This window comes from Nerophis ophidion, linkage group LG20 (assembly GCF_033978795.1).
Source record: "Nerophis ophidion isolate RoL-2023_Sa linkage group LG20, RoL_Noph_v1.0, whole genome shotgun sequence".
In the NCBI taxonomy this organism is placed as follows: Eukaryota; Metazoa; Chordata; class Actinopteri; order Syngnathiformes; family Syngnathidae; genus Nerophis; species Nerophis ophidion.
The window spans coordinates 3,622,340-3,649,118 of record NC_084630.1 but is presented as its reverse complement, the minus strand read 5'-3'; the positions used below and the strand labels follow the sequence as shown (position 1 = coordinate 3,649,118).

Below are 26,779 nucleotides of genomic sequence, written 5' to 3'. Positions count from 1 at the left end.
ATATTAGTAAAGGGTTGAAGTTGCCTGGAGGTGTTGTGGTGCATGTAAGTATTGTCCTGTTTAAGAGTGTCACAACATTGCTGTTTACGGCAGACGAACTGCTTTACGGTAGACGAAAACGTGACTGCTGTTGTTGTGTGTTGTTACCGCGCTGGAAGGACGTTAATGAAACTGCCTAACAATAAACCCACATAAGAAACCAAGAACTCGCCCGCGATCATTCTACAGTTATAACGTCATTGGGCAGACACGCTGTTTATATCGTGGAAAAGTGGACGTGAAAACAGGCTGTCCTCACTCAGGTCTGCATGGAGCTGGAGGGGGCGTGGCCTCCAGCTCTGCCTGAATTTCGAGAGATTTTCGGGAGAAAATTTGTCCCGGGAGGTTTTCGGGAGAGGCGCGGAATCTCGGGAGTCTCCCGGAAAATCCGGGAAGGTTGGCAAGTACACTGGTGAAAGAAATGCAAGTGATGCTGCCTTTGCGGTATAATTTGTATTTAATTGACACCACACACATACTTATTTTTGGAGACCAAGATGATATTATAATATCACTTAAAGTATTTCAGTGATGTGATAAGAGGACCCCGCTGTCATCCTAGCACTCTTCTATTTCAGATGGAAGAGAATCTGAATAAAGGCTGTAGTGAGTTTTGCTTGGCTCTGGAAAAACAAAAACAAAAAATTATAAAAATAAGTTAGTTAACTAAATATATAAGTTAAACATAGACAAGTCATTCAGTTTTTTGGTGTGCGTGTGAATATTCTGATTGTTTTGAAGCTGTGTCATTATCCATTGGTTAACAATTGTACATCTGTTGCAGCTGATTGTTGTCAGGAATTGTTTTTCATTTGTCTGGAGAGCAGCTTTTTTTTTAAGTGTGACTCCGCCTCCTCCCTTTAAAAAAAAAAAAACTAAGGTGAGCCTATTTTGTGCCATTTTCTGTATATCTGCAGATTCTCTTATTGCAAGGTCTAAAAAGGAATTCCTTTTAGCCATGAAAATAATGAAAAAGTGGTCGCACATCACAGTAGCTCTTTTGAATTCCTTCATTTGACTTTATTTTTGGTATTCTTCTCAACTTTTCTTGCTTTTTTTAAAATCACTTATATTTTCCGGATTGTAGTCAGGTCCATTGTTGGGGCATGAGCGCCACCTGGAGGAACGCAAAAAAATATCTATTTCTCAGCTGTGCTACTCAGTTGTAATACACTTTTCCACCACTAGTGGCAGTAATGACGATATAAAACAAATGGAAGACGTATGGAGCTAAAGTCATAAAGAAGTTTCTTTAGCGCAAAAATTATGACTAAAGTGGCAGAGCTGCAATTCATTTGCACTTTGATTTTATTGACAGTGTATTTACGTAGCATAAATATTGTTAACCTTTTTTTTTTATTTCAGCACAACAAAATTGTATGTAAATTTAAGAACCCCGTCTGTACGTTACCTTCGAAGCATTCAGGGATTTGGAGCTTTCCATCGATGCACTGGGTCGACACAGCATAGCCACACTTCCTGTCATGATCCATGCAGTAGACGGACACAATTTCAAGATGGAGGACTCTGTTAGGCTGCAGGGCTTCAATCCAGACTTTTTTTTCCTTGTACAATATTCTTCCTCTTTTTATGTCGATGCTGCATGGAGCTGCATGTCACAGGAACAACAATACTTCAGATGAGTTGTACTATTTCTCCACAATATAGCAGGGATGTGTAAACTTTTTCCACTGAGGGCCGCTCACTGAAAAATGAAAAAATGCGGGGGCCAGTTTTGGTATACAATACAATATATAATGCAACCATTGAAGCCATCAATTTTGGTGAAGGTTAAAGGTCCTGGGGACCCAAAAGGGTCCCAGTCATTAAGGTGTTAAAATAAGTCAGCCTTCAATATTTTCCGTTGACACTTAAATTTAGATCAACTTCAGATTTAACCTTTCCCATTTAGTTAGATTTTTTTTATGTTTAGGCCTTAAAAAAAAAGAAACCCCATGCATTCAAAAATATCATTTTTGTTGTGAAATAATTGGAGCCCTAATAATTCATTACAGCATTGTTTGTGGTCAATTTTTATTTTGAATTAAAACAGCTGAAAAAAAAAATCAGACTAAGGGTCTCGTGGATCCAAAAGAGCCCCACTAATAAACATGTTAAAAATAAGTCATATATCAATATATATTATTTTTTACTTTCAACGCTTCAATTTCTAAATCCGGGGTCCCCAAATGTTTGGACTCGGGGGCTACATTGGGTTTATATATATATATATATATATATATATATATATATATATATATATATATATATATATATATATAGACTTATAACAAAGAATAACGTTATTAACATTGTTTTTAGTCTGGAACAGAAAACATTTAAAGTACATCCATTTTCCTAAAATAATAAAAACATATCCTTATTTAAACTGTAAACTAAATTTACTTATTTGATAATTAAAAGTGAATATATATATATATATATATATATATATATATATATATATATATATATATATATGAAAGTGGAATTCTTTCCCGTTCTTGTTTTATGTAGAGCTTTAGTCGTTCAACAGTCCGGCTTGGTAAAAAAAGAGTGCGGGTACTTTCCTGGCTCGCCTGCCGTCCAGACCTGTCTCACATGGAAAATGTGTGGCGCATTATGAAGCGTAAAATACGACAGCGGAGACCCCGGACTGGTGAACGACTGAAGCTCTACATAAAACAAGAATGGGAAAGAGTTCCACTTTCAAAGCTTCAACAATTAGTTTCCTCAGTTCCCAAATGTTTATTGAGTGTTGTTAAAAGAAAAGGTGATGTAACACAGTGGTGAACATGCCCTTTCCCAACTACTTTGGCACATGTTGCAGCCATGAAATTCTGAGTTAATTATTATTTGCACAAAAAAAAACAAAGTTTATGAGTTTGAACATCAAATATCTTGTATTTGTAGCATATTCAACTGAATATGGTTTGAAAAGGATTTGCAAATCATTGTATTCTGTTTATATTTACATCTGACACAATTTCCCAACTCATATGGAAACGGGGTTTGCATGTACAGTATATTGTATATACTGATATATTATATTATGTCTATATCATATATACCTCCCGAGGGAGGTGTTTAGGGCACGTCCAACCGGTAGGAGGCCACGGGGAAGACCCAGGACACGTTGGGAAGACTATGTCTCCCGGCTGGCCTGGGAACGCCTCGGGATCCCCCGGGAAGAGCTAGACGAAGTGGCTGGGTAGAGGGAAGTCTGGGCTTCCCTGCTTAGGCTGCTGCCCCCGCGACCCGACCTCGGATAAGCGGAAGACGATGGATGGATGGATGGATGGATCATATATACCAGTGGTTCTGAAATGGGGGTACGCGTACCCCTGGGGGTACTTGAAGGTATGCCAAGGGTTACGTGAGTGATTTAAAAAACATTCTAAAAATAGCAACAATTCAAAAATCCTTAATAAATAAATTTATTGAATAATACTCCAACAAAATATGAATGTAAGTTCATAAATTGGGAAAAGAAATGCAACTATGCAATATTCAGTGTTGACAGCCAGATTTTTTGTGGACATGTTCCATAAATATTGATGTTAACGATTTCTTTTTTTGTGAAGAAATGTTTAGAATTAAGTTCATGAATCCAGATGATTACTTCTGTGTAGAAATCTTTTTTTATAATTGAATCAGTTGTTTATTTTTGAAATGAGCAATATTTTGCACTGTTATACAATTCAATAAATCAGAAACTGATGACATAGTGCTGTATTTTACTTCTTTATCTCTTTTTTACAACCAAAAATGCTTTGCTCTGATTAGGGGGTACTGAAAGCATGTTGAGAACCACTGATATATACAATATATAACAATTACCAAGTACTCGGCTGACCATATTCTGAAATGCCAAAAAGAGGACACATATATGCGTGCCAAGGCCGGGACTAGGTGCAAATTTGTCAATGATACTTGAACTTGCTTTATAAATAATACATTTATTTAAATAAAGCATTTTTTCTCCTCTGTTGACAGCAGTGTTGGCGCTAGGAATTTTCCAAATGGGGTCCCATGAACCCCATCAAATCATAAAAATGGGGTCCCACAGTAAATTTTTTGGGTCCCCCTTTTTTTTAAGCATTTTGAAAAAAAATGATAAACGTATGCATTGTCCTGTTTTATCTCACATTCTATGTTGTTGTTTTGGAAAAAAAGGTTGTCATAAACGTTAATTCATTAAAAGAAATAATACAAAAAGGAGACAAATATGTATGCATATGTAAATGTATTCAGTTATAAACATTCATTCACTTTCTTCTTTCCTTCATGGATCTAAACTTAACCGCTGCTGGTAGTTTTGTTTAATAAGTTGTAGGTGTATTTATTTCAGTATAAAAGCGTAAAAAGTGTTTTGCTTGGATCATGAAATGATGATAAAGGTGTGCCAGGGCATACATATATTTTATATTTAACGCTTAAATCTCTGAAGTCTACATCAACTTCAGATTTGTTCCTAATTTCAGAAATGTTTTTTTGTTTGTTTGTTTTCCGCCCTTTTTTTTGTCAAATAAAACTGTGTTTTTGTATGGCAAACACACAAAATTATGCAAAATCTTCTTCCAAAAATATTTTTCAAAGTGGAGTATCTGATGTGACATAATCGGGGTTGAGGTGGGGGGTGCATATTGTAGCATCCTGGAAGAGTTAGTGCTGCAAGGGGTTCTAGGTATTTGTTCTGTTGTGTTACGGTGCAGATGTTCTTCCAAAATGTGTTTGTCATTCTTGTTTGGTGTGGGTTCACGGTGTGGCACATATTTGTAACAGTGTTAAAGTTGTTTATACGGCCACCCTCAGTGTGACCTGTATGGCTGTTGACCAAGTATGCCTTGATTGACAATCTAATCACTCCGTCACCTTCTCGCTGTCTACCCCTCGCTCACAAATGTTGCGTGCGCACACCTTTTACAATTTGTTTTGTTTATAAACCTTCTTAATCCTGTACGTACATTGAAAATACACGCAACCTTGACACAAAACGCCAGACATTTAAGGCATTTAAGAAACCCCGCCCAGACACCCCGGACAGTCCCGTAAAAGAGGACGTATGGTCAGTCTACCATGTATAATGTTACAGTATATGTGACAGCTTATTTGACAGCTTATTCCACTTGTTTATGTTTTTTTCGGTCATGGTATTACTAGAATGTGCCATGTAAATTAGGCCCCAGACCGCACTTTGAACACCCCTGCACATAGCATAATTGTTGTGATTGGCTTACTCATACAGCAAAACACACAACAACTGCATCAGTCAAACATAGTATATGATATGATGTACCTTTGCAGGCGGGTTTCTCAGACCATTCTCCATTCTCCTGACAAACACTTTGGAAGCTTCCTTCCAGCTCGTAGTCGCCATTGCAGCCGTAGCTGACGATCTCCGTGAGGAAGTAAAGTTTCTTGTCCTCGGGAGACATGAACCCATTGGAAATGTTCTCCGGTGGAGGACATGTGACCACTGAAAAGAGAATAAATATCGGTGGTTATTAAAACACAACTACTTTTCTGTACGGTGTAAACCAGGGGTCTTCAACTTTTTACACGCCAGAGACCGGTGAACCCCATATATCTTGTTTACAATTGTATATTAAATTAAACTGGTGTCGAGGATACCCTGTTATTGGGCAATACTAAAATTTTCAAGGGATATAGTATTATCAGCTAGCTGGCAACTAACGCACTAATCGCTAGCTGGCAACGATAACGGTAATTAGGGTAGTTGTTAGGAATTCTGGGTACCCTGAAAAAGTACCGGTGTGGGCCCATCTACCTAATTTATTGCTTGTGCGGATGTGGTAGTGGGTGCCCTAGTGGGTTGTTGGGCCTTATAATTCTCATCGCCTTTCCCTTGTATGACGGCACCAACGCTAATCGCTAGCTGGCAACTGGAGAACCAATTTCTAGCTGACACTAAGGTGCTATTCACTAGCTGGCAACTAGAGAACCAATTACTACCTGTCACTACAGCGCTAATCACAAGCTGGCAACTAGATAACCAATTACTACCTGTCACTACAGTGCTAATCACAAGCTGGCAACTAGATAACCAATTACTACCTGTCACTACAGCGCTAATCACTAGCTGGCAACTGGAGAGCGAATTAATAGCTCTCACTACAGCTCAAATCACTGGCTGACAACTAGTGCGCTAATCACTAGCTGTCACTAGAGCGCTAATCACTAGCTGGCAACTAGAGAACCTATCACCAGCTGTTACTACAGAGCTAATCACTAGCTGGCAACTCCAGCGCTAATCACTAGCTGGCAACTGGAGAACCAATTACTAGCTGTCACTACAGCGCTAATCACTAGCTGGCAAATAGAGCGCTAATCACTAGCTGGCAACTAGAGAACCTATCACCAGCTGTTACTACAGAGCTAATCACTAACTGGGAACTCGAGCGCTAATCACTAGCTGGCAACTGGAGAACCGATTACTAGCTGTCACTACAGCGCCAATCACTAGCTGGCAACTCCAGCGCTAATCACTAGCTGGCAACTGGAGAACCGATTACTAGCTGTCACTACAGCGCTAATCACTAGCTGGCAACAAGAGCGCTAATAACTAGCTGGCAACTGGAGAACCAATTACTAGCTATCACTACAGTACTAATCACTAGCTGGCACCTGGAGAACCAATTACTAGCTATCACTACAGTACTAATCACTAGCTGGCAAATAGAGAACCAATCACCAGCTGCTACTACAGCGCTAATCACTAGTTGGCAACTGGAGAACCAATTACTAGCTGTCAGTACAGCGAAAATCACTAGTTGGCAACTAGAGAACCAATTACTAGCTGTCAGTACAGCGAAAATCACTAGTTGGCAACTAGAGAACCTATTACCAGCTGTCACTACAGCGCTATAATCACTAGCTAGCAATTAAAGAACCAATCACTAGCTGTTACTACAGCGCTAATCATTATTTGGCAACTAGAGAACCTATTACTAGCTGTCACTACAGCGTTAATCACTAGTTGGCAACTAGAGAACCTATTACCAGCTGTCACTACAGCGCTATAATCACTAGCTGGCAATTAAAGAACCAATCACTAGCTGTTACTACAGCACTAATCACTAGCTGGCAACTGGAAAACCAATTACTAGCTGTCACTACAGCGCTAATCACTAGCTGGCAACTAGAGAACCAATTACTAGCTGTCACTACAGCGCTAATCATTAGCTGGCAACTGGAGAACCAATTGCTAACTGTCACTACAGCGCTAATCACCAGCTGGTAACTAGAGAACCAATTACTAACTGTTACTACAGTGCTAATCGCTAGCTGGCAACAAGAGCGCTAATCACTAGCTGGCAACTAGAGAAACCAATCTCTAGCTGTCACTACAGTGCTAATCACTAGCTGGCAACTAGAGAACCAATTACTAACTGTTACTACAGCGCTAATCACTAGCTGGCAACTGGAGCACCAATCACTAGCTGGCAACTACAGCGTCACTACCTGGCAACTAGAGAACCAATCACCAGCTGTTACTACAGCACTAATCACTAGTTGGCAACTAGTGCACTAATCACTAGCTGGCAATGAGAGAACCAATCACCAGCTGTCACTACAGCACTAATCACTAGCTGGCATCTAGAGCGGTAATCACTATCTGGCAACTAGAGAACCAATTACTAGCTGTCACTACAGCGGCAATCACTAACTGGCAACTAGAGAACCAATCACTAACTGTTACTACAGCGCTAATCGCTAGCTGTTATAAAGAGCGCTAATCACTAGCTGGCAACTAGAGAACCAATCTCTAGCTGTCACTACAGCGCTAGTCACCAGCTGGCAACTAGAGAACCAATTACTAACTGTTACTACAGCGCTAATCGCTAACTGGCAACAAGAGCGCTAATCACTAGCTGGCAACTAGAGAACCAATCTCTAGCTCTTACTACAGTGCTAATCACTAGCTGGCAACTAGAGAACCAATTACTAATTGTTACTACAGCGCTAATCACTAGCTGGCAACTGGAGCACCAATCACTAGCTGGCAACTACAGCGCTAATTGCTAGCTGGCAACTACAGTAATAATCAGGAGTTGGCAAGTAGAGCGCTAATCGTTAGCGGGCAACTAGAGTGTTCTTAAGGGGTCAAATTGTTCCCACCTGCTGTTCTTACTGTAAGTTGCTGAATGCCAAATGGTTTGCACGTCTATCATAATTTGCATATAAACTCCCTTATTACCCCAATATGCATATACAAACACCCGTAATTCCGTCATTTGCATAGGTAAACGCTCTTTAATCCCCCCATATAAGGGCACAATTCGGGCGGATAAGCCGAACATCAGACACACGGAGAAAACACAAACAGATTACAGAAGAGAAATTTGTGTTATCCCCCGAGGGGAATACATCATGTCAGAACGTAAGTTTAAGAAAGGGGGGACAGCTGCGGTAGCATTAGTGTTGTGACGTTCGCGAACGATTCGTTCGAAAGAACAAATCTTTTGAGTGAACGTACTGAACCGAATCACATCCTGAACTGATTCGTTCCTTTCTCAGTTCAGTTAAGCTCCGCTGCGACCATGCCGGTATGAGTGGAACTGGCGCGAGTCACGTGATTCACGTTCGCGAACGTACTGACGTAGGGAATTGACTGTCGCGACGTGAATCACGTTCGCGAACGTACTGACGCAGGGAACTGACTCTGTTGCAACGTGAATCACATTCGCAAACGTACTGACGCAGGGAAGTGACTGTGTTGCGGAGAATGACGTCCCATCGAGGATCTCGTTCAGTCACTTTGCGCGTCGTTCATTGGGTGCTGAGGACTTGTGTCGTTCGCCAACTGACACACAGCGACATCTGCCACCGGGGAAGCTGTTACTGACTAACTCATGATTCGCCGACCTGCACACATTTTTTTAATCTATTTTTCATATCGTGTTTGTTAGATACCGCTTTTAGAGAGATCATAATTGTTTAAAAAAAATTAAAAAACACATTGGATGTGATATAAAAGGAAGAGTGATTATTATTATACATTTAATACATGTATGTTTTGTTAGAAACATTACATGTTAAAATAATAAAATGTAATGTGAAAAAACAAAACTTGTAACACATTTTAGAATCATTTTTTCTATCTAGTCAAATCCACTATGAATTGTTAAAATAAATGTAATGTAATAATGTGGAAAATAATTGCATTTCAAACACGTTTAAGAATAAATTTCAATTTTGTCGTCGTGTCAAATGTTAAAATGTAAAAATAATAATACCATTTGTAAATTTGTATGTAAATTCTACCACTTCAAAAAACTTCTTTTTTTAAATTTTGTTTTCAGATCCATTTTAAAATGTCATGGGCACTTCATGGAGAGGACACAAAAAAAGAAGGAAAAAAACAGAAAATAATATTTGTAGCAAATTTTAAAATACATTTTTATTATCTTGTCAGATTCTGGTTGGCGCCTTGCATGGCAGCTCCCTCCATCAGTGTGTGAATGTGTGTGTGAATTGGTAAATGTGGAAGTAGTGTCAAAGCGCTTTGAGTACCTTGAAGGTAGAAAAGCGCTATACAAGTACAACCCATTTATCATTTATTTATCATTTATATATATATGTGTGTATTTATATATATATATGTATGTGTGTGTATATGTATATATGTGTGTGTGTGTGTAAATATGTACTGTATATATAAATGTGTGTGTGTATATACATGTATACATGTACTATATATATATATGTACAATATATATATTTATATATATATGTATATGTTTTGTGTATATACTGTATACATATATATATATACATACAGTATATGGATAAGCGATAGAAAATAGATGGATGGATGGATGTGTGTGTGTATAGATATATATATATGTGTATATATATATATATATATATATGTATATATATATATATATATATATGTGTATATATATATGTGTGTGTGTGTAAATATGTACTGTATATATAAATGTGTGTATGTTTTGTGTATATACTGTATACATATTATATATATATATATATATATATATATATATATATATATATATATATATGTGTGTGTGTGTGTATATATGTATTTAGACTAGAAATTGTCTGTAAAAAAAGGCATTATTGACAAGAGAGGGAAAGAAAGCATGGTTAGTAGTGATGGGTACAAGACTAGAATTAGTCTGTAAACCAAAAATAGCGCTTAAACCCAAATTCTGTATGAGCTCAGCTTATGCTTCGTTCCTTAGGGCACTGGTTCAAATCCAGCTCGATGGATCACTCATTACGCTTTTACCATGAATTGATTAACGTGGAACCCGACCCCGACTAAAGTTGAAAATTGTACAGAATGGGTACTGAACTGTGCAATTTACTAATAAAAGTTTCAATCAATCAATCAATCAATGGTGCGTATTCAGAGCGCATGTGTAAAAAACATATTTTTATTTAAATGAAGATATGAAATAATCCTAAATGAAATACAATGACCTGGTTTTAGAGATGCGCGGTTTGCAGTCTCATCCGCAGAGTCCACGGATAAACCGCGGGGTCGGGCGGTTGACAAGACGGAAAAATAGATTTTAATTAGGATTTTAATTAGATTCGGGCGGGTGGCGGTTGAACCATCCAGAAATATTTGTTATACATGGTTGTGGGATGGGTATTCTCTGCCATTCAAAGAGCCATTTAAGACCCGAGTCGTGAAATAAAGAAGACAATAGAGGACGCTATTATTCTCTTGAATGACTGCCAGCAGTCACCCAGATAATAAGTATTAAAACGTGCGATGTGGCCATTGGCTTTGTCGCCTTCTACAACATGTACGACCTACTTGTCAGTCCAGCATCACGTTGTGTGTGGCTTCCACAAAGACGCGCACACGATTGCGAGGCATACTGGGTGACACAGAGTACACTAATGGTTGTGATATAAACAATTTTAACACTCTTAGTAATGTGCGCCACGCTGTGAAGCCACACCAATTAAGAACGACAAACACATTTCAGGAGAACATCTTTACAGTAACACAACATAAACGCAACACAACAAATACCCAGAATCCTTTGTATTTATGACACATCCTGACAATTTTATACACCCCCGGTAGCAGCAAACCCAACCCCCCACCCGCCACGTGCGTATGTAAGGTGGGCGGAGTTGGGGGTGCGGGGTTGTAAAATATATTTAGCAAGTGTCACTGATATGAAGGATTCTGGGTATTTGTTGTGTTGCGTTTATGTTGTGTTACTTTGAGGATGTTCTCCCGAAATATGTTTGTCAATCTTGTATTGTGTAGCTTCACAGCGTTGTGCATATTAGTAAGTGTTAAAGTTGTTTATATCACAACCATCAGTGTACTCTGTATCACCCAGTATGCCTTTCAATCTTGTACTTGTAATTGTGGAGGTTGCACGCAACATGTTGCTGGACCAACAATCGGTTCGTACATGTTATTGAAGATGTCTAAGGCAAAGGCTTCTCAGCATGTCCATATTCTTGTCATCAGGAAGAACGCAATTGGATAGTATGTTAGTGGTCCACATTGTCTTCATTACTCTGCGAAACTGGTTTAAAAAGTTCTGTGAGCGGTAAAGGTGGCAGACTTTTGATATATTTCAGCGGGCGGGTACGGTCCTGATAAAATGATGATTCGGGTGGATGACGACCTTGGTGATGAGAATGATATAATTGCCTATCCGCGCATCGCTACTTGGTTTATATTAATGTATATACTGGGTCATAAAATCAGTGTCAGTTGAGTCGGTCCATAAGTTGCCTGTGGAGATTTTTAATGTCCAGCAGATGTCAGTATTTAGTGACACAGTATCAATACAGTTTCGCAATGTGTCAAAAGGCTATACGACGTCTCATCAACCTATCACTAATGATCACACAAGTCAGGAAATTTCAAGGCTTTTATCCGCACTGGACATTGTCAGTCTTCTTTACTATCAAATGACAAATCCGGTATGCAGTGTTACCTTTCAACTAAACTTTGTTTGATCTTGTTGTTTGATATCTGGAAGATTGACACAGGCATTTAACTTTTCCACACACCATCCTGAATCACGGTTTCAATCGTAGTCCATGTAAACTACCAAACCGTAACTTAAAAGGGTTGGCTGAACAACTATAAGGACTAGCTGGTCACTGCTAGTGTTGCTGGAAGGTACAGTACTCATGGACTAACTTTGGAGGAATTCCTATTGAAATTAATGGGACATCTTTCAAAGTTCTTCATTTTCCATCTGATTCCAACTGTTTGAACTTCAAAATACTCAGCTTGTTCAGGAATTGTATGCTCGTCTTCAACAATGCAATATAATTCCAGGATTTCAGTTCATCTTCAGTATTGGAGCTTTTACACTCAATTCCTTCAGGAATTGCCTCATCTAGTTTTAAATGTTTAATAAAAAAAAGAAAATATGTACAAAAAAAAGATACAACAATACATTTCCACATGTTTTTACCTATTCAAACCAATCCACCTTCGACACATTGCACCGTTCTGGAAATTCAAACTTCCCATTTTTGTAGTTGAAAAAAAGTTAAGGATTTTCCAGAATTCCTGCTCTTCTGAAGCCCTATTTACACCCTTTTTCTGGCAACTACTCCTTCCACATTTTTCAACGCGTTTTAACTGTTCCACCGTCGAAGCTTTCCTCTTAATCAGAACTGGAAGAATTCTCGGTTTCCCCGAAATTCCGTATTACCATATGTCATTTCAACATGTTATTACTTCAACAATTCTCCACCGATTGAGAAATTGTCCAAAACATCAATAAATTTAGATTAGATAGTACTTTATTTATTCCTTCAGGAGAGTAAATGCCTAGGCAGAAGACACCACCTGATTAAATGTAAAACTACAAAAAGCAGACTGCCAAAGATGCCAAAGACTCTTACACCGCAGGATTTTTTTTTTCAAATAATCATCAAATGTCGCCGTTGACATCAGTGATGCTATTTGGAACAGAAATTATATATTTAGTAAGTAGAGAGAAAAAAGAAGGAGCCCGGGCAACAGCATGCGAGGGTCTGCCCGGCCGCCGGCTGGCTGCATAGTCCTTATAGCTGTTCAACCAATCTCTTTAAGTTACGGTTGAGTAGTTAACATGGGCACCAGGTTGCATCGTACCTTGGTAGCTGTTCAGCCAACCCTTTTAAGTTACGGTTTTAAGAAGTACCAAATGTTGGAACCGTAGGTCAGGATGGTGTGTGTAAAAGCAAAATGCCTGTGTCAGTCTTCTAAATAGCAAAATAGTTAAAGCTAACAGATTATTGAAAGTTCTGCTAAAAAAAATGTACGTTTGATATTGATTTTGCCATTGACTCGTGATTTTGATATGCTATCCACAAAGTGTCAGGCAGCGAAGTAGACTGTCAATGTTCTAATAACAGCCAAAACCTTGAACTCTGAAAATTGTAACACATTGAACAATGTGGAAGGGGTCAAAACAGTCTCTCTAATGCATTGAAACTGAAACCTAAACTTTAGGTTTGAACCTGAAACTTAACCTAATGTGTGTGCTTCACACACACACTCTCTCTCCAGACTTGTACCTCATGACATAATTCCATCCATCCATCTTCCGCTTATCCTAGGTCGGGTCGCGGGGCAGCAGCCCAAGCAGGGAAGCCCAGACTTCCCTCTCCCCAGCCACTTCATCCAGCTCCTCCCGAGGCATCCCAGGTAATAAAGTTCATGTTAAAGTACCGATGATCAACGTGGAACCCTACCCCGACTTAAGTTGAAAAACTTATTGGGGTGTTACCATTTAGTGGTCAATTGTACAAAATATGTACTGAACCGTGCAATCTACTAATAAAAGTTTCAATCAATCAATCAATAGTGCGTATTCAGAGCTGAATAAAAAAAAATTAAAAAAATTCCCAGTCCACAAGTATCCTCATTCACAACACGTTCTCTTAGATTTCCATGTTATGATACATGTTCACATTATTTATTGACTGTATCTAAAAATGTTTTAAAAAATACATTTTTATTTAAATGAAGATACGAAATAATCCTAAATGAAATATAATGAATTGGTTTATATTATATTGTATACTAGGTCATAAAATCAGTGTCAGTTGAGTCGGTTCACAGGTCGCCTGTAGGGATTTTTAATGTCCAGCAGATGTCAGTATTTAGTGACACAGTATCAATACAGTTTAGCAATGTGTCAAAAGGCTATACGACGCCTCATCAACCTATCACTAATGATCACACAAGTCAGGAAATGTCAAGACTTTAATCTGCACTGAAAATTGTCAGCCTTCTTTGTTGACAAAGTCTTTATAAAAAAATCAATGAATCAAAACTACCAATCAAATGACAAAGTCAGTATGCAGTATTACTTTCCAGAAGAAATTTATTTAATCTTGTTGTTTCTGATCTGGACATTTGACACAGGCATTTAACTTTTCCACACACCATCCTGAATCACGGTTTCAATCGTAGTCCATGTTAACTACCAAACCGTAACTTAAAAGGGTTGGCTGAACAACTATAAGGACTAGCAGGTCATTGCTCTTGTTGCTGGAAGGTACAGTACTCATGGACTAAATTTTTGGGAAAGTTTTATTGAAATCAGTGGGCCACCCTTCAAAGTTCCACTTATTCCATCTGATTCCAACTTCAAAATTTTCAGACTGCTCAGCAATTGTGTGCTTGATTTCAACAATGCTAAAATAATTCCAGGATTTCAGTTCATCATCAGCATTGGAGCAATCACACGCAATTCCTTCAGGAATTGCCTCATCTAGTTTTTAATGTTTAATAAAAAAAAATAACGACAAAAAAAGATACAACAATACAACATTTCCACATGTTTTAACCTATTCAAACCATTCCACCTTCAACACATTGCACCATTCTGGAAACTCAAACTTCCCATTTTTGTAGTTCAAAAAAAGTTGAGGATTTTCCAGAATTCCTGCTTTCCCGAAGACCTATTTCCACCCTTTTTCTGGCGACTACTCCTTCCACATTTTTCAACGCGTTTTAACTGTTCCACCGTCAAAACTTTCCTCTTCATCAGAACTGGAAAAATTCTCGGTTTTCCCGAAACTCCGTATTACCATTTGTCATTTCAACATGTTATTACTTCAACAATTCTCCACCGATTGAGAAATTGTCCAAGACATGAATACATTTCGATTAGATAGTACTTTATTTATTCCTTCAGGAGAGTGAATGCCTTGGCAGAAGACACCACCTGATTAAATGTAAAACTACAACCAAAGATGCCAAAGACTCTTATACCGCAGGATTTTTTATTTTTCAAATAATCATCAAATGTCACCGTTGACATCAGTGATGCTACTTGGAACTGAAATTATATATTTAGTAAGTAGAGAGATAAAACAATGAGACCGGGCAACAGCAGCGAAGGTCTGCCCGGCCGCAGACTGGCCTCATAGTCCTTATAGCTGTTCAACCAATCTTTTTAAGTTACGGTTGAGTAGTTAACATGGCCGCCATGTTGCATCGTACCTTGGTAGCTGTTCAGCCAACCCTTTTAAGTTACGGTTTTAAGAAGTCAATGTTCTAATAACAGTCAAAGCCTTGGGTCTTGAAAGCTGTATCGTTGAGTTCTGCTGCGACCATGCTGGTATGAGTGGACTGGCGCATTATGAGACTTACTGAACCCTCGACGTCATCATGGGGGCGGGGGGAGGGACTGAACGATTCGTTCACCGTGGATTAACGACATGAATCACTCAGTGAATGACAACTCTCTCTCTCACTCTCTGCTCTGCTTGCCCCAATGCCGCGAGTGATTCTCCTCCCGTCGCGGAGATATGTTTCATGCCATTGGCATCCGTTCTCCAGCGGGGGCGCTGGCGCCTATCTCAACTACAATAGGGCAGAAGGCGGGGTACACCCTGGACATATATTATATATATAATATATTATATATACTATATTATTTATTATTATCATTGTTTATTATGAGCGAACTGTGGTGCTGAATTTCCCCCTGCGATCAATATTCTATTCTATTCTATGTACAGTAGATGGCAGTATTGTCCTGTTTATGAGAGGCACAACAATGCTGAGTCAGGTCTGCATGGAGCTGGAGGGGGCGTGGCCTCCAGCTCGGCCTGAAATTCGGGAGATTTTCAGGAGAAAATTTGTCCCGGGAGGTTTTCGGGAGAGGCGCTGAATTTCGGGAGTCTCCCGGAAAATCCGGGAGGGTAGGCGAGTATGAGGTAGCCTAAAGCATTCAAATACATTTTCATCACTTCGGGCAAATAGGTCTACATGGTCGTGAAATATGTGCTCCCTCTCCAGGGCACGATCTGCGGCACATGGAATTTTGAAATGTCTATATATTGTTCATTTTGCTATTTGTCTGTCTTATGTATATCTATCTATCTATCTATCTATGATATTAATTTGAAATTAGACAATAGAAGTAAGGCAGGGGTGTCCAAAGTGTGGCCCGGGGGCCATTTGCGACCCGCAGCTAATCGTTTACCGGCCCGCCACACATTCTGGAAATGCTATTGCAAAAATAAAAAATAATTACAAAAAGTGGACAGAGGGCAAATCTAACGAGAAAAAGTTGTAATGTTGACATAAAGCTGCCATGTAGGCAGTTTTTTTTTCTTTTGTCTATATTTCTTTTTCTTTTTTGCCGTTGCTCCAAAAAAACAATAAAAACAATGTTATAATGAATTATTGACCTATTCAAAGCTCCAATTATTTCAAATATTTCACTTTTAAATGTTTTCTGTGGACAATATTGCATACATTGTGTGTTTGCCATAGAAATACATAAATGTTTTCTTTGACAAAAGAGCATAAAACAAACAAAATTATAGTTTAAAGGTGAATTCGACACATATATCTGAAGTTGATCTCGTCACTTAAGTGTTGAAAGTAAAAAAAATAATAATAATAAAAATGTATCACTTTATGAGTGGGGAACCTTTTGGATCCCAAATATATTTAATGGGATTTTATTCATCTTTTCACTGTAATACCTCAAAAATAATAATAAATTAAAATAAGTGGTGTCCTGCATTATTGATCTTTTCAAGGCTCTATTTCACATCAAATATTGCTTTCTGAATGCTTTGGGCAGTCGGGGAAATACTGCATATCTCAGTTTTATTATGAAAATCAATTAATCAATGTTTATTTATATAGCCCTAAATAACGGGTGTCTCAAAGGGCTGCACAAGCCACAACGACATCCTCGGCTCAGATCAAAAACAAAGTTGTCTTTGACAGAAAAGGCATAAAACATTTTTTTATTTTATTTTTTTTAACTTTATATCAACCTGAAGTTGATATACTGTAGAGATTTACAGTAAGCGTTAAATATAAAAAAGATAATAATAATAATTTGACTTGTTTTTAACATTTTAATGACTTAGACCCTTTATGATCCCGGGGAGCCCTCAAGGTAAAAAAAACCAAACAAATTCCATATATTTTGTTATGGTTTGAAAAAATGAAAAACATCAAAACGGCCCCCGCAAGCTTTAATTTTTCCGTGTGCGGCCCTCAGTGGAAAAAGTTTGGACACCCCTGAAGTAAGGGAACTTGTCCCACTTAAGAACAAACAGAGTTCTCTTAGATTTTGTTCTTACCTACGAACAAATCCCAACTAAGAAAAAAATGGTGAATACAAAAATCTCCTTAAAAACTTCATAAGTGGGCCTAAGAACAAAAATGTTTCTTAGGAACGGTTGCTGAATGTGCCCCAATGTGTTAGGCTTTCCCCTGACAGTTTGTGTATGTTTTAGTTTTTTCCTGTGCATTTGTCTGTGTCCTGTGTGTTTAGTATTTCCTGTCCTTAGTTCCTGTCTAGTGCTCTTATTTTGGTTCAGCTTCCTGTTTTTCTCCCTGTGTCCTGTGTTCCTCCTCAGCTGCGGCTGAATGGCACCTGGCCACACCGTTGCCAATCAGCCTGCTCCTATTTGTACCTGCTTTGTCTTGTGTCAGTTGCTGGATCATTGTATTGTCATTGCCACATGTCGCTCTTGTCGTGTCGTTTTGTTACAGCTACTACCTGTCGTGCTACATTTTGTCCTGGTCGTCGTAGCGGTAAGCTGTTTCTGTTAGTATTAGCCATGTCCAGTTTTTCCTGTTTGCTACCCGCTAGCTTCCACGCTTGGTCCTTTTTTGTTTCTTGCTAGCTTCTATGCTAAAGACCATTAGTTTGTTATTCCGCCCATGCGCGCGCTTTTTGTTTGTACCCATTTGGTTTTGTTTTTGTCTTAGTATTTAATTAAATCATAATAACTTACAAAATGCCTGTCTCCTTCTCTGCATCTTGGGGTTCGACACCGAATAACTATGATAGTGTTGGTAGAAGAAGAACAGGAGAGGGGTGTACCAGTACCTCGACATTCAGGTGTCTGGGTCCAGTTTCCATGAGCAGTGCATTCTGCATGCGCCTTCCCAAAGACGGCGTAAGGAGGCAGGCACTTATATGTCCCATGGGTGCCGAAATGGGTGGTGTTTCCTCTGATCTTCTTATTATAAATGATCAGACCAAACTTGGGTATTGGAGCGAGACCACATGTCACAGCTGACAGGGGGAGAGACAAAAATGTTATGCACCGCCGTGCTTAAAAATACAGTTAGAATGTTTATTAATAAATGTACGTTTGCACTCTGGTTTCGATGCGCTCCATGTTCCATTGGCTTGGCATGTCGCACTTCTGGGCCCAGACAAAGTGTACCTGTGGAGAGATAATTATTATTTTCATCGCATAATTACACAGTATTTTGGACGACTTTGTTGCTGAATCGTTTGCAATTTGTTCAATCAATCAATCAATCAATCAATGTTTATTTATATAGCCCTAAATCACAAATGTCTCAAATGACTGTACAAACCACTACGACTACGACATCCTTGGAAGAACCCACATTAGGGCAAGGAAAACTCACACCCAGTGGGACGCCAGTGACATTGATGACTATGAGAAACCTTGGAGAGGACCTCAAATGTGGGCACCCCCCAACCTCTAGGGGACCGAAAGCAATGGATGTCGAACAGGTCTAACATGATACTGTGAAAGTTCAATCCATAGTGGCTCCAACACAGCCGCGAGAGTTCAGTTCAAAGCGGATCCAAGACAGCAACGAGAGTCCCGTCCACAGAAAACCATCCCAAACGGAGTCGGATCGGCATCGTAGAGATGTCCCCAACCGATACACAGGCGAGCGGTCCATCCTGGGTCTCGACTCTGGACAGCCAGTACTTCATCCATGGTCATCGGACCGGACCCCCTCCACAAGGGAGGGGGGGACATAGGAGAAAAAGAAAAGAAGCGGCAGATCAACTGGTCTAAAAAGGAGGTCTATTTAAAGGCCAGAGTATACAAATGAGTTTTAAGGTGAAACTTAAATGCTTCTACTGAGGTAGCATCTCGAACTGTTACCGGGAGGGCATTCCAGAGTACTGGAGCCCGAACGGAAAACACTCTATAGCTCGCAGACTTTTTTGGGCTTTAGGAATCACTAATAAGCCGGAGTCTTTCAAACGCAGATTTCTTGCCGGGACATATGGTACAATACAATCGGCAATTTGTTCTATTAATAATGTAGACCAGGGGTCACCAACGTGGCGCCCGCAAGGACTAGATGGGTCGCCCCTTGGAAGCTGGCCGTTTATTTTATTTATTTATTTTATTTTTTATAAGGAATTTATCAATCATTCCTACAAAACACACAACAATAACATAACAATGCAATCCAATTCCAAAACCAAAGCCAACCCACCAACATAGCAATAAACAGAGCAATTGAGGACACACAAACATGACACGTTCCAATCTAAAAGTAGTGAAACAAAAAGGAATATTATCAATATTGGTAACAATTTCAAAATAGCAGTGATTAAAAATCCCTCATTGATATTATCATTAAAAAATTTTCCACAAAAAATAAAAAAATGAACAACAGTGTCACAGTGGCTTACACTTGCATCGCATCTCATAAGCTTGACAACACACTGTGTCCAAATGTTTTACACAAAATATAATAAGTCATATTTTGGTTCATTTAATGGTTCATTTTGGTTCATTTAATTACTTTTTTTTTCGTGTTTTCTCCTCTTTTAAACCGTTCAATTGTTTTTTTCATAATTTATTCTCTACAAAAAACCTTCCATAAAAGGAAAAAAAAATGTACGACGGAATGACAGACAGAAATGCCCATTTTATATATATATAGATATATATATATATATATATATATATATATATATATATATATATATATACATATATATATATATATATATATATATATATATATATATGGCTTCACGGTGGAAGAGGGGTTAGTAAGTCTGCCTCACAATACAAAGGTCCTGCAGTCCTGGGTTCAAATCCAGGCTCGGGATCTTTCTGTGTGGAGTTTGCATGTTCTCCCCGTGAATGCGTGGGTTCCCTCCGGGTACTCCGGCTTCTTCCCACTTCCAAAGACATGCACCTGGGGATAGGTTGATTGGCAACACCAAATTGGCCCTAGTGTGTGAATGTGAATGTTGTCTGTCTATCTGTGTTGGCTTTGCGATGAGTTGGCGACTTGTCCAGGGTGTACCCCGCCTTCCGCCCGATTGTAGATGAGATAGGCGGCAGCGCCCCCCGCGACCCCAAAAGGGAATAAGCAGTAGAAAATGTATATATATATATATATATTTATTTATTTATTTAGCTATTCTTGTTTAAATCACACTCACATTTAACTTACAAATGACTATATATATATATATATATATATATATATATATATAAACACTTAAAATGTAAAGTGTAAAACTGGTAGTCCTTCGCATCAATCAGTACCCAAGAAGTAGCTCTTGGTTTCAAAAAGGTTGGTGACCCCTGATGTAGACAATAAAGAAGAATGCTGTTGGTGGAAAGCGGTGGATTGCAGCTGCCGTTAGCAAAACAAACACAGCCGGTGTTTCTTTGTTTGTTGTGAAGCTTTACTATGGAGTAGAGCGGTCAAGAGAACATGTTTCTCTACCACATGTCAACCAGCAAGTTTTTGGATGAGAAAATTGTGATATTAAGTCGGCTCTTACCGGAGACTTGAGCGGAGTTTGCGTACTCCCGCATCATCTGTCAAAAAGGCAGCTGTGATTTTTTTGGGTCCTTCATGGCTTCCATCAGAGACACTGGCGGTCACCGCAGCCCTCCGACTTTCAGGTATGACTTTATAATTGTGAAGCCGGGACTTGGATAGTTTTTGCTTCCTCGATGCAGAGATGATGTGGGACGAGTCAGGCATGGATGTGAGTACATGGTTATTTATTTAAACACTAAATACAAAATTAAGCAAACTAAGGGTGCTCACGAGGAGGTACAAAACTTGGCTACAAAATACGAACAGGAAACAAAAACACTTGCGCGATGGCATGAATGAACTATGAATAAACAAAAGATACTATCAAAGATATTCAATTAACAAAAAACTTGCACTGAGGCAAAAAATACAAGGATCTTTCGTGGTCCAAATAGTTAACAGGATGGTAAGGCGTGAAGGTTAGTACGCAAAAATGAAGGCATGAAGGCATAAGGCAGAATGCAAAGTACCCAGAACGATGAACAGAAAGCAAGTGACATAAATAGTGGCTGTGGTAACTAGAAACAGGTGTGAGAGGCTGAGGATCGGGGCGTGACTAGGGGAACCAGGTGGAAACTAATGAGTAGCTATGTTGACCAAGAAAACTAGGAAGTGCAAACGCAAAAAGAGTCCAGAAAACAAAACAAAACATGATCAAACATAAAACCCGATTAACAGGCATGACAATAACCTCACTAAAACTGTTGTGGGACATGCGTATTCTGCGTCTCCCTCCGCTGCGGGTCCAACCTGAGGACTAAGTGGTGAACATGCCCTTTCCCAACTACTTTGGCACGTGTTGCAGCCATGAAATTGTAAGTTAATTATTATTTGCAAAAAAAAAAATTAAGTTTATGAGTTTGAACTTCAAATATCTTGTCTTTGTAGTGCATTCAATTGAATATGGGTTGAAAAGTATTTGCAAATCCTTGTATTCCGTTTATATTTACATCCAACACAATTTCCCAACTCATATGGAAACGGGGTTTGTATGTACAGTATATTGTATATACTGATATATTATGTCTATATCATATATACCAGTGGTTTTTAAATGGCGGTATAATGAGCTAATATTTGCAAAAAATAACAGTCTACCAGTTCGAAAATGAAGTATCTTGTCTTTGCAGTCTATTCAAATGAATATAAGTTGAAAAGGATTTGCAAATCATTGTATTCTGTTTTTATTTACCATTTACACAGTATGCCAACTGGAATGGGTTTTGTATATATACTTGTCATAAGTACACCTCTGCATAATATTTTATCCAAATTAACATTAAATAAATCTCTCTCTCTCTTTATATATATATATATATATATATATATATATATATATATATATATATATGTGTGTATATATATATATATATATATATATATATGTATGTGTATATATATATATATATATATATGTATGTGTATATATATATATATATATATATATATATATATATATATATATAGATTGGCCTATAACAAAGAATAACGTTATTATTAACATTGTTTTTTAGTCTCAAACAGAAAACATTTGAAGTGCATACATTTTCATAAAATAATAAAAATATATCCTTATTTAAACTGTAAACTAAATTAAATCATTAGATAATGAAAAGTGAAATTAAATTAACGCAATTAATAATACAGCAACACACTCAAATTGATCAGCAACATTAAATTAATAGCACAAGATACAAAACAATTTAACCTACAAAACAAACATTCATAAAACAATTTGTGCTGATTTCATAAAATCATAATGAGGAAGTCAGGATTAATGCTTACAATAAGCAAGTTTTGTATTGCACAGCTTTTTGAAGCATGATACTGATGAAGCTTGTTCCTCGGTGGTCACATGTGCACTCCTGGAATCGCCCCTGCTATGAAGCTTTACAAAAGCACATGTTTCTAGTAAAACTTATGAAGATACATTCATACATGCATCATAAAACATGTTGCATGTGTGTTTTAGGAGTTATGCTTGAATACAGTTTTTATTGCTTTTTTCGCATTATCTCAGGATTCTAAGAACATTACTGTAATATTGAGTAACAAAATATGTTGTGTTTGGAAACCTTACAAAATCACTTGTTTTTAGTAAAACTCACAAAGATACATTAGTACAAGCATTATTAGACATATTGCATGTGTGGTTTGGGAGTTATGCTTGAATACATTTTGAATTGCTTTTTTCGCATTATTTCAGGATTCTAAGAACATTACTGTCATATTGAGTAAAAAACTAAAAAACTGAATGATGCACGCAGAATGTACATGAAAACAAAGAATGTGGGATCTACAATATTAACTATGAACGATAAAACACTGAAATTGTGTCAACTCCTGCATGAAGAAGAGCAACAATCCAAAAAGTAAACATAACTTAACGACCGAGCAGTTCTGCCTCAGTCTGAGCTGCTGGGTGTGTGTTCTCAGCCCGTGATCTTTGCGGACAAAAATTCGATTCCCTCGAGGATGCGTCAAAACAAAGAACACAACAAAGGTAAGATATAACCAATTTATTCTAAACAACTGAAGGAGAGCTATAACAAAAACACTGGAGCTAACAAAAGGCAAACTAAAGACGCTAGCATGACAACTAGGAGATACAAAATAGGAAATTAAACTGGCACGTTGGCACAAAAAGGAGTAAATAAAACATTTAGCATGTGAGCTAATAACGAGCTGAGTAGCGTGAGAGTTCGCGAAAATAGTAGGAATTGCGTGAAAGCAAACGATCAAAACAGACATATAGTTGCGTGAGAGCAAACTAGAGTCCCAGAAAGAATAAACGGAGGAGGCTGGCTTATAAAGGGTGGTGATTACAAGAACAGGTGTGCGAGAACCGAGACTAGCAGGTGGAAATAATAAGTGACCATGGAAACCAACAAAACAAGAAGTAAACGGGTCAGAATGGAGAATGAAAACACAGATGGAAATATAAAGAACAACATGTGAAGATCCGAGTAACGGATCGTAACAGAATATTGACAATATATGAACGCCACACCCACTCTCCGTCGACATATTTTACAATCTAGCGAAATGCAACAAAAATACAACAAAACAGCGAAATATGAATGCGCAAGTTACAAATAAACCCACCTATAATCTGATACATCTGATATATCACTAAGCTTTAGAACTTTGTTGTGAAAATCTCCTTCCGCATCTGTCCCTGACACCTGCATTTTAGACTGACACTCTGGAAACAGTCCATGGTTCTCTCCCGGAAAAAGGGTGGAGTGCCATCTCCGGGTTGGGGAGGAGACCCTGTGGAAGTGTTCAAGTACCTAAGAGTCTTGTTCACGAGTGTTGGAAGAGTGGATCATGAGATCGACAGGCGGATCGGTGCGGCGTCTTCAGTAGTGCGGACGTTGTACCGATCCGTTGTGGTGAAGAAGGAGCTGAGCCGGAAGGCAAAGCTCTCAATTTACCGGTCGATCTACGTTCCCATCCTCACCTATGGTCATGAGCTTTGGGTCATGACCAAAAGGATAAGATCACGGGTACAAGCGGCCCAAATGAGTTTCCAGGTCTCTCCCTTAGAGATAGGGTGAGAAGCTCTGCCATCCGGGAGGAACTCAAAGTAAAGCCGCTGCTCCTTCACATCGAGAGGAGCCAGATGAGGTGGTTCGGGCATCTGGTCAGGATGCCACCCGAACGCCTCCCTAGGGAGGTGTTTAGGGCACGTCCAACCGGTAGGAGGCCACGGGGAAGACTCAGGACACGTTGGGAAGACTATGTCTCCCGGCTGGCCTGGGAACGCCTCGGGATACCCCGGGAAGAGCTAGACGAAGTGGCTGGGGAGAGGGAAGTCTCGGCTTCCCTGCTTAGGCTGCTACCCCCGCGACCCGACCTCGGATAAGCTGAAGAAGATGGATGGATGGATGGATGGACTCTGGAAACACTCTGTGGAAACGCTCCTCCACCCACACTGCTTGGTACCTGCTGTGACTTAGATGACCACAGTAACTAGAATATCACGCAAAAACGCAGATTACAAACCATGGAAATACTTTGTATAGTTCAAGACTTGCAGTCATTTGAAAACATCACTGCACATCATAATTGCAACTACAGTTTCCATCTTAAAGATCTAAAAAAAACATTCTTTGGGAATGTTCGGCGGGCCAGATCGAAAAGCTTAACGGGCCGCATGTGGCCCCCCGGGTCTTAATTTGCCCAGGTCTGATCTAGACCCTTTGCTTACTTGGTTAACCACCACTGTTTTTCCACTTCCGGGAAGACGGTACTGTCAGGCTTGTCCGTGACAGTGTGGCCATGTTTTAGTTTTTCCTGTCAGCGCTCTAATTTAGTCTGTTTCCTGTTTTTTTCCCCCTCAGCTGTGGCTGATTGGCACCTGGCCACACCTGGTGTCAATCAGCCCGATCCTATTTGAACCTGTTTTTTTCCACCTCCAGTCAAGTGCTGGATTATTGGATTGGATTGTCGCTCCTGTCGTGTCACTGATTTTCTACTTGTCGTTCCTACTGGTCGTGTCTTTGCAGCGCAGCGGTAAGCTATATTCGGTAGCTGTTTGTAGCTTACTGTTTTTTGTTCCCTGCTACCAGTTTGTTTTGTTCATAGCCAAGTTTGTTATCCGCCAGCGTGCACACCGTTTGTTTGTACCTTTTTGTTCGGTTTTGTCTTAGTGTTTTATTAAATCATGTTTTCTTACTCAATGCCTGCCTCCTTCTCTGCATCTTGGGGTCCGTCACAAACTAACTCTGACAGCTACATGACGGAATACAAACAATAGCTGGCTGGAGGAGTTGTAGCTGCAGTGTTTAAGAACATGTTGACATTCTGCAAGACAAAGCTGTCGTCTTGTCCACCATTCAAGTCGGATTCAAATCAGTGTGCAAAACAGACGACGCCGGCTGCGTATTATTTTCAAAGTGTGTCAATACCATGACCCCAACACAAGTTATATGCTTACCCTTCATGGCAGGTGTAGTTGATTGTACTGTTGTACACCGTATCCTGGTAGTATATCTCTCCATTGACCGGTCGGCGTGGATGAGGACATCGTTTTGCTACAAGAGAGACCACATCAGAGCGAAGCAAGAAACATGGACAAATAACGGAGTCTGAGACCCACCGCAGCACATGAACTTGGTTTTGGTCCACTCTCCACGCTCTGTACATACAATTGTTCGGGGGCCGAACATGGACGTGTATCCCATTTCACACGACAGCGGAAACTCTGTACCGGGACTAAAGTACCTCTGCTGGTGGACAGTTTTAACGTGGACACCCAGTTTGGGCATTGAACACACTGCAGGGAGAAACGACAGAAGTAAATTAGACTACGACAATTGGTTCTATCCTAGTTAGGGTCCTTTCCCAACTGTATACACGTCATCATTTGGGGAGAGAAATGTTACCGTTGTGTTCTTCTGTCATCACGGTGGAGAGGAATTTGCATAAAAGCAACAAATATATCCATTCCATGTTGAGTAGAAAAGTACAGAGTTCTTTGCTGTGGTGATAAGTAATGTCTGTTCACTGTTTGCGCTTGTCCCAATGTAAACAGATAAGAGGTGTGTACAAACCCCGTTTCCATATGAGTTGGGAAATTGTGTTAGATGTAAATATAAACGGAATACAATGATTTGCAAATCCTTTTCAACCCATATTCAGTTG

At 39.1% G+C, this 26,779-nt stretch overlaps 1 protein-coding gene across 1 annotated transcript; it reads right to left on the bottom strand.

The window, feature by feature from the left end:
• Nucleotides 1-477: 477 nt before the first annotated feature.
• On the bottom strand, nt 478-26,779 carry LOC133538655 (beta-2-glycoprotein 1-like). Its single transcript, XM_061880340.1, has 8 exons — nt 26,521-26,779; nt 26,235-26,411; nt 26,073-26,169; nt 18,656-18,732; nt 18,390-18,578; nt 5,339-5,518; nt 1,451-1,648; nt 478-662 (listed from the first exon to the last, which is right to left on the bottom strand). The coding sequence occupies exons 1-8, from the start codon at nt 26,585-26,587 to the stop codon at nt 598-600; spliced, it is 1,050 nt and encodes a 349-aa protein (XP_061736324.1). The 5' UTR covers nt 26,588-26,779; the 3' UTR covers nt 478-597.

Bases quoted from the DNA above. Each gene is read 5' to 3' on its own strand.
- LOC133538655 (XM_061880340.1), bottom strand. From the start codon at position 26,587: ATGGAATGGATATATTTGTTGCTTTTATGCAAATTCCTCTCCACCGTG. The intron at 26,412-26,520 runs GTAACATTTCTC...TTCTCCCTGCAG, and splicing joins GATGACAGAAGAACACAACG to TGTGTTCAATGCCCAAACTG. The intron at 18,733-26,072 runs GTAAGCATATAA...ATCTCTCCACAG, and splicing joins AACTACACCTGCCATGAAGG to GTACACTTTGTCTGGGCCCA.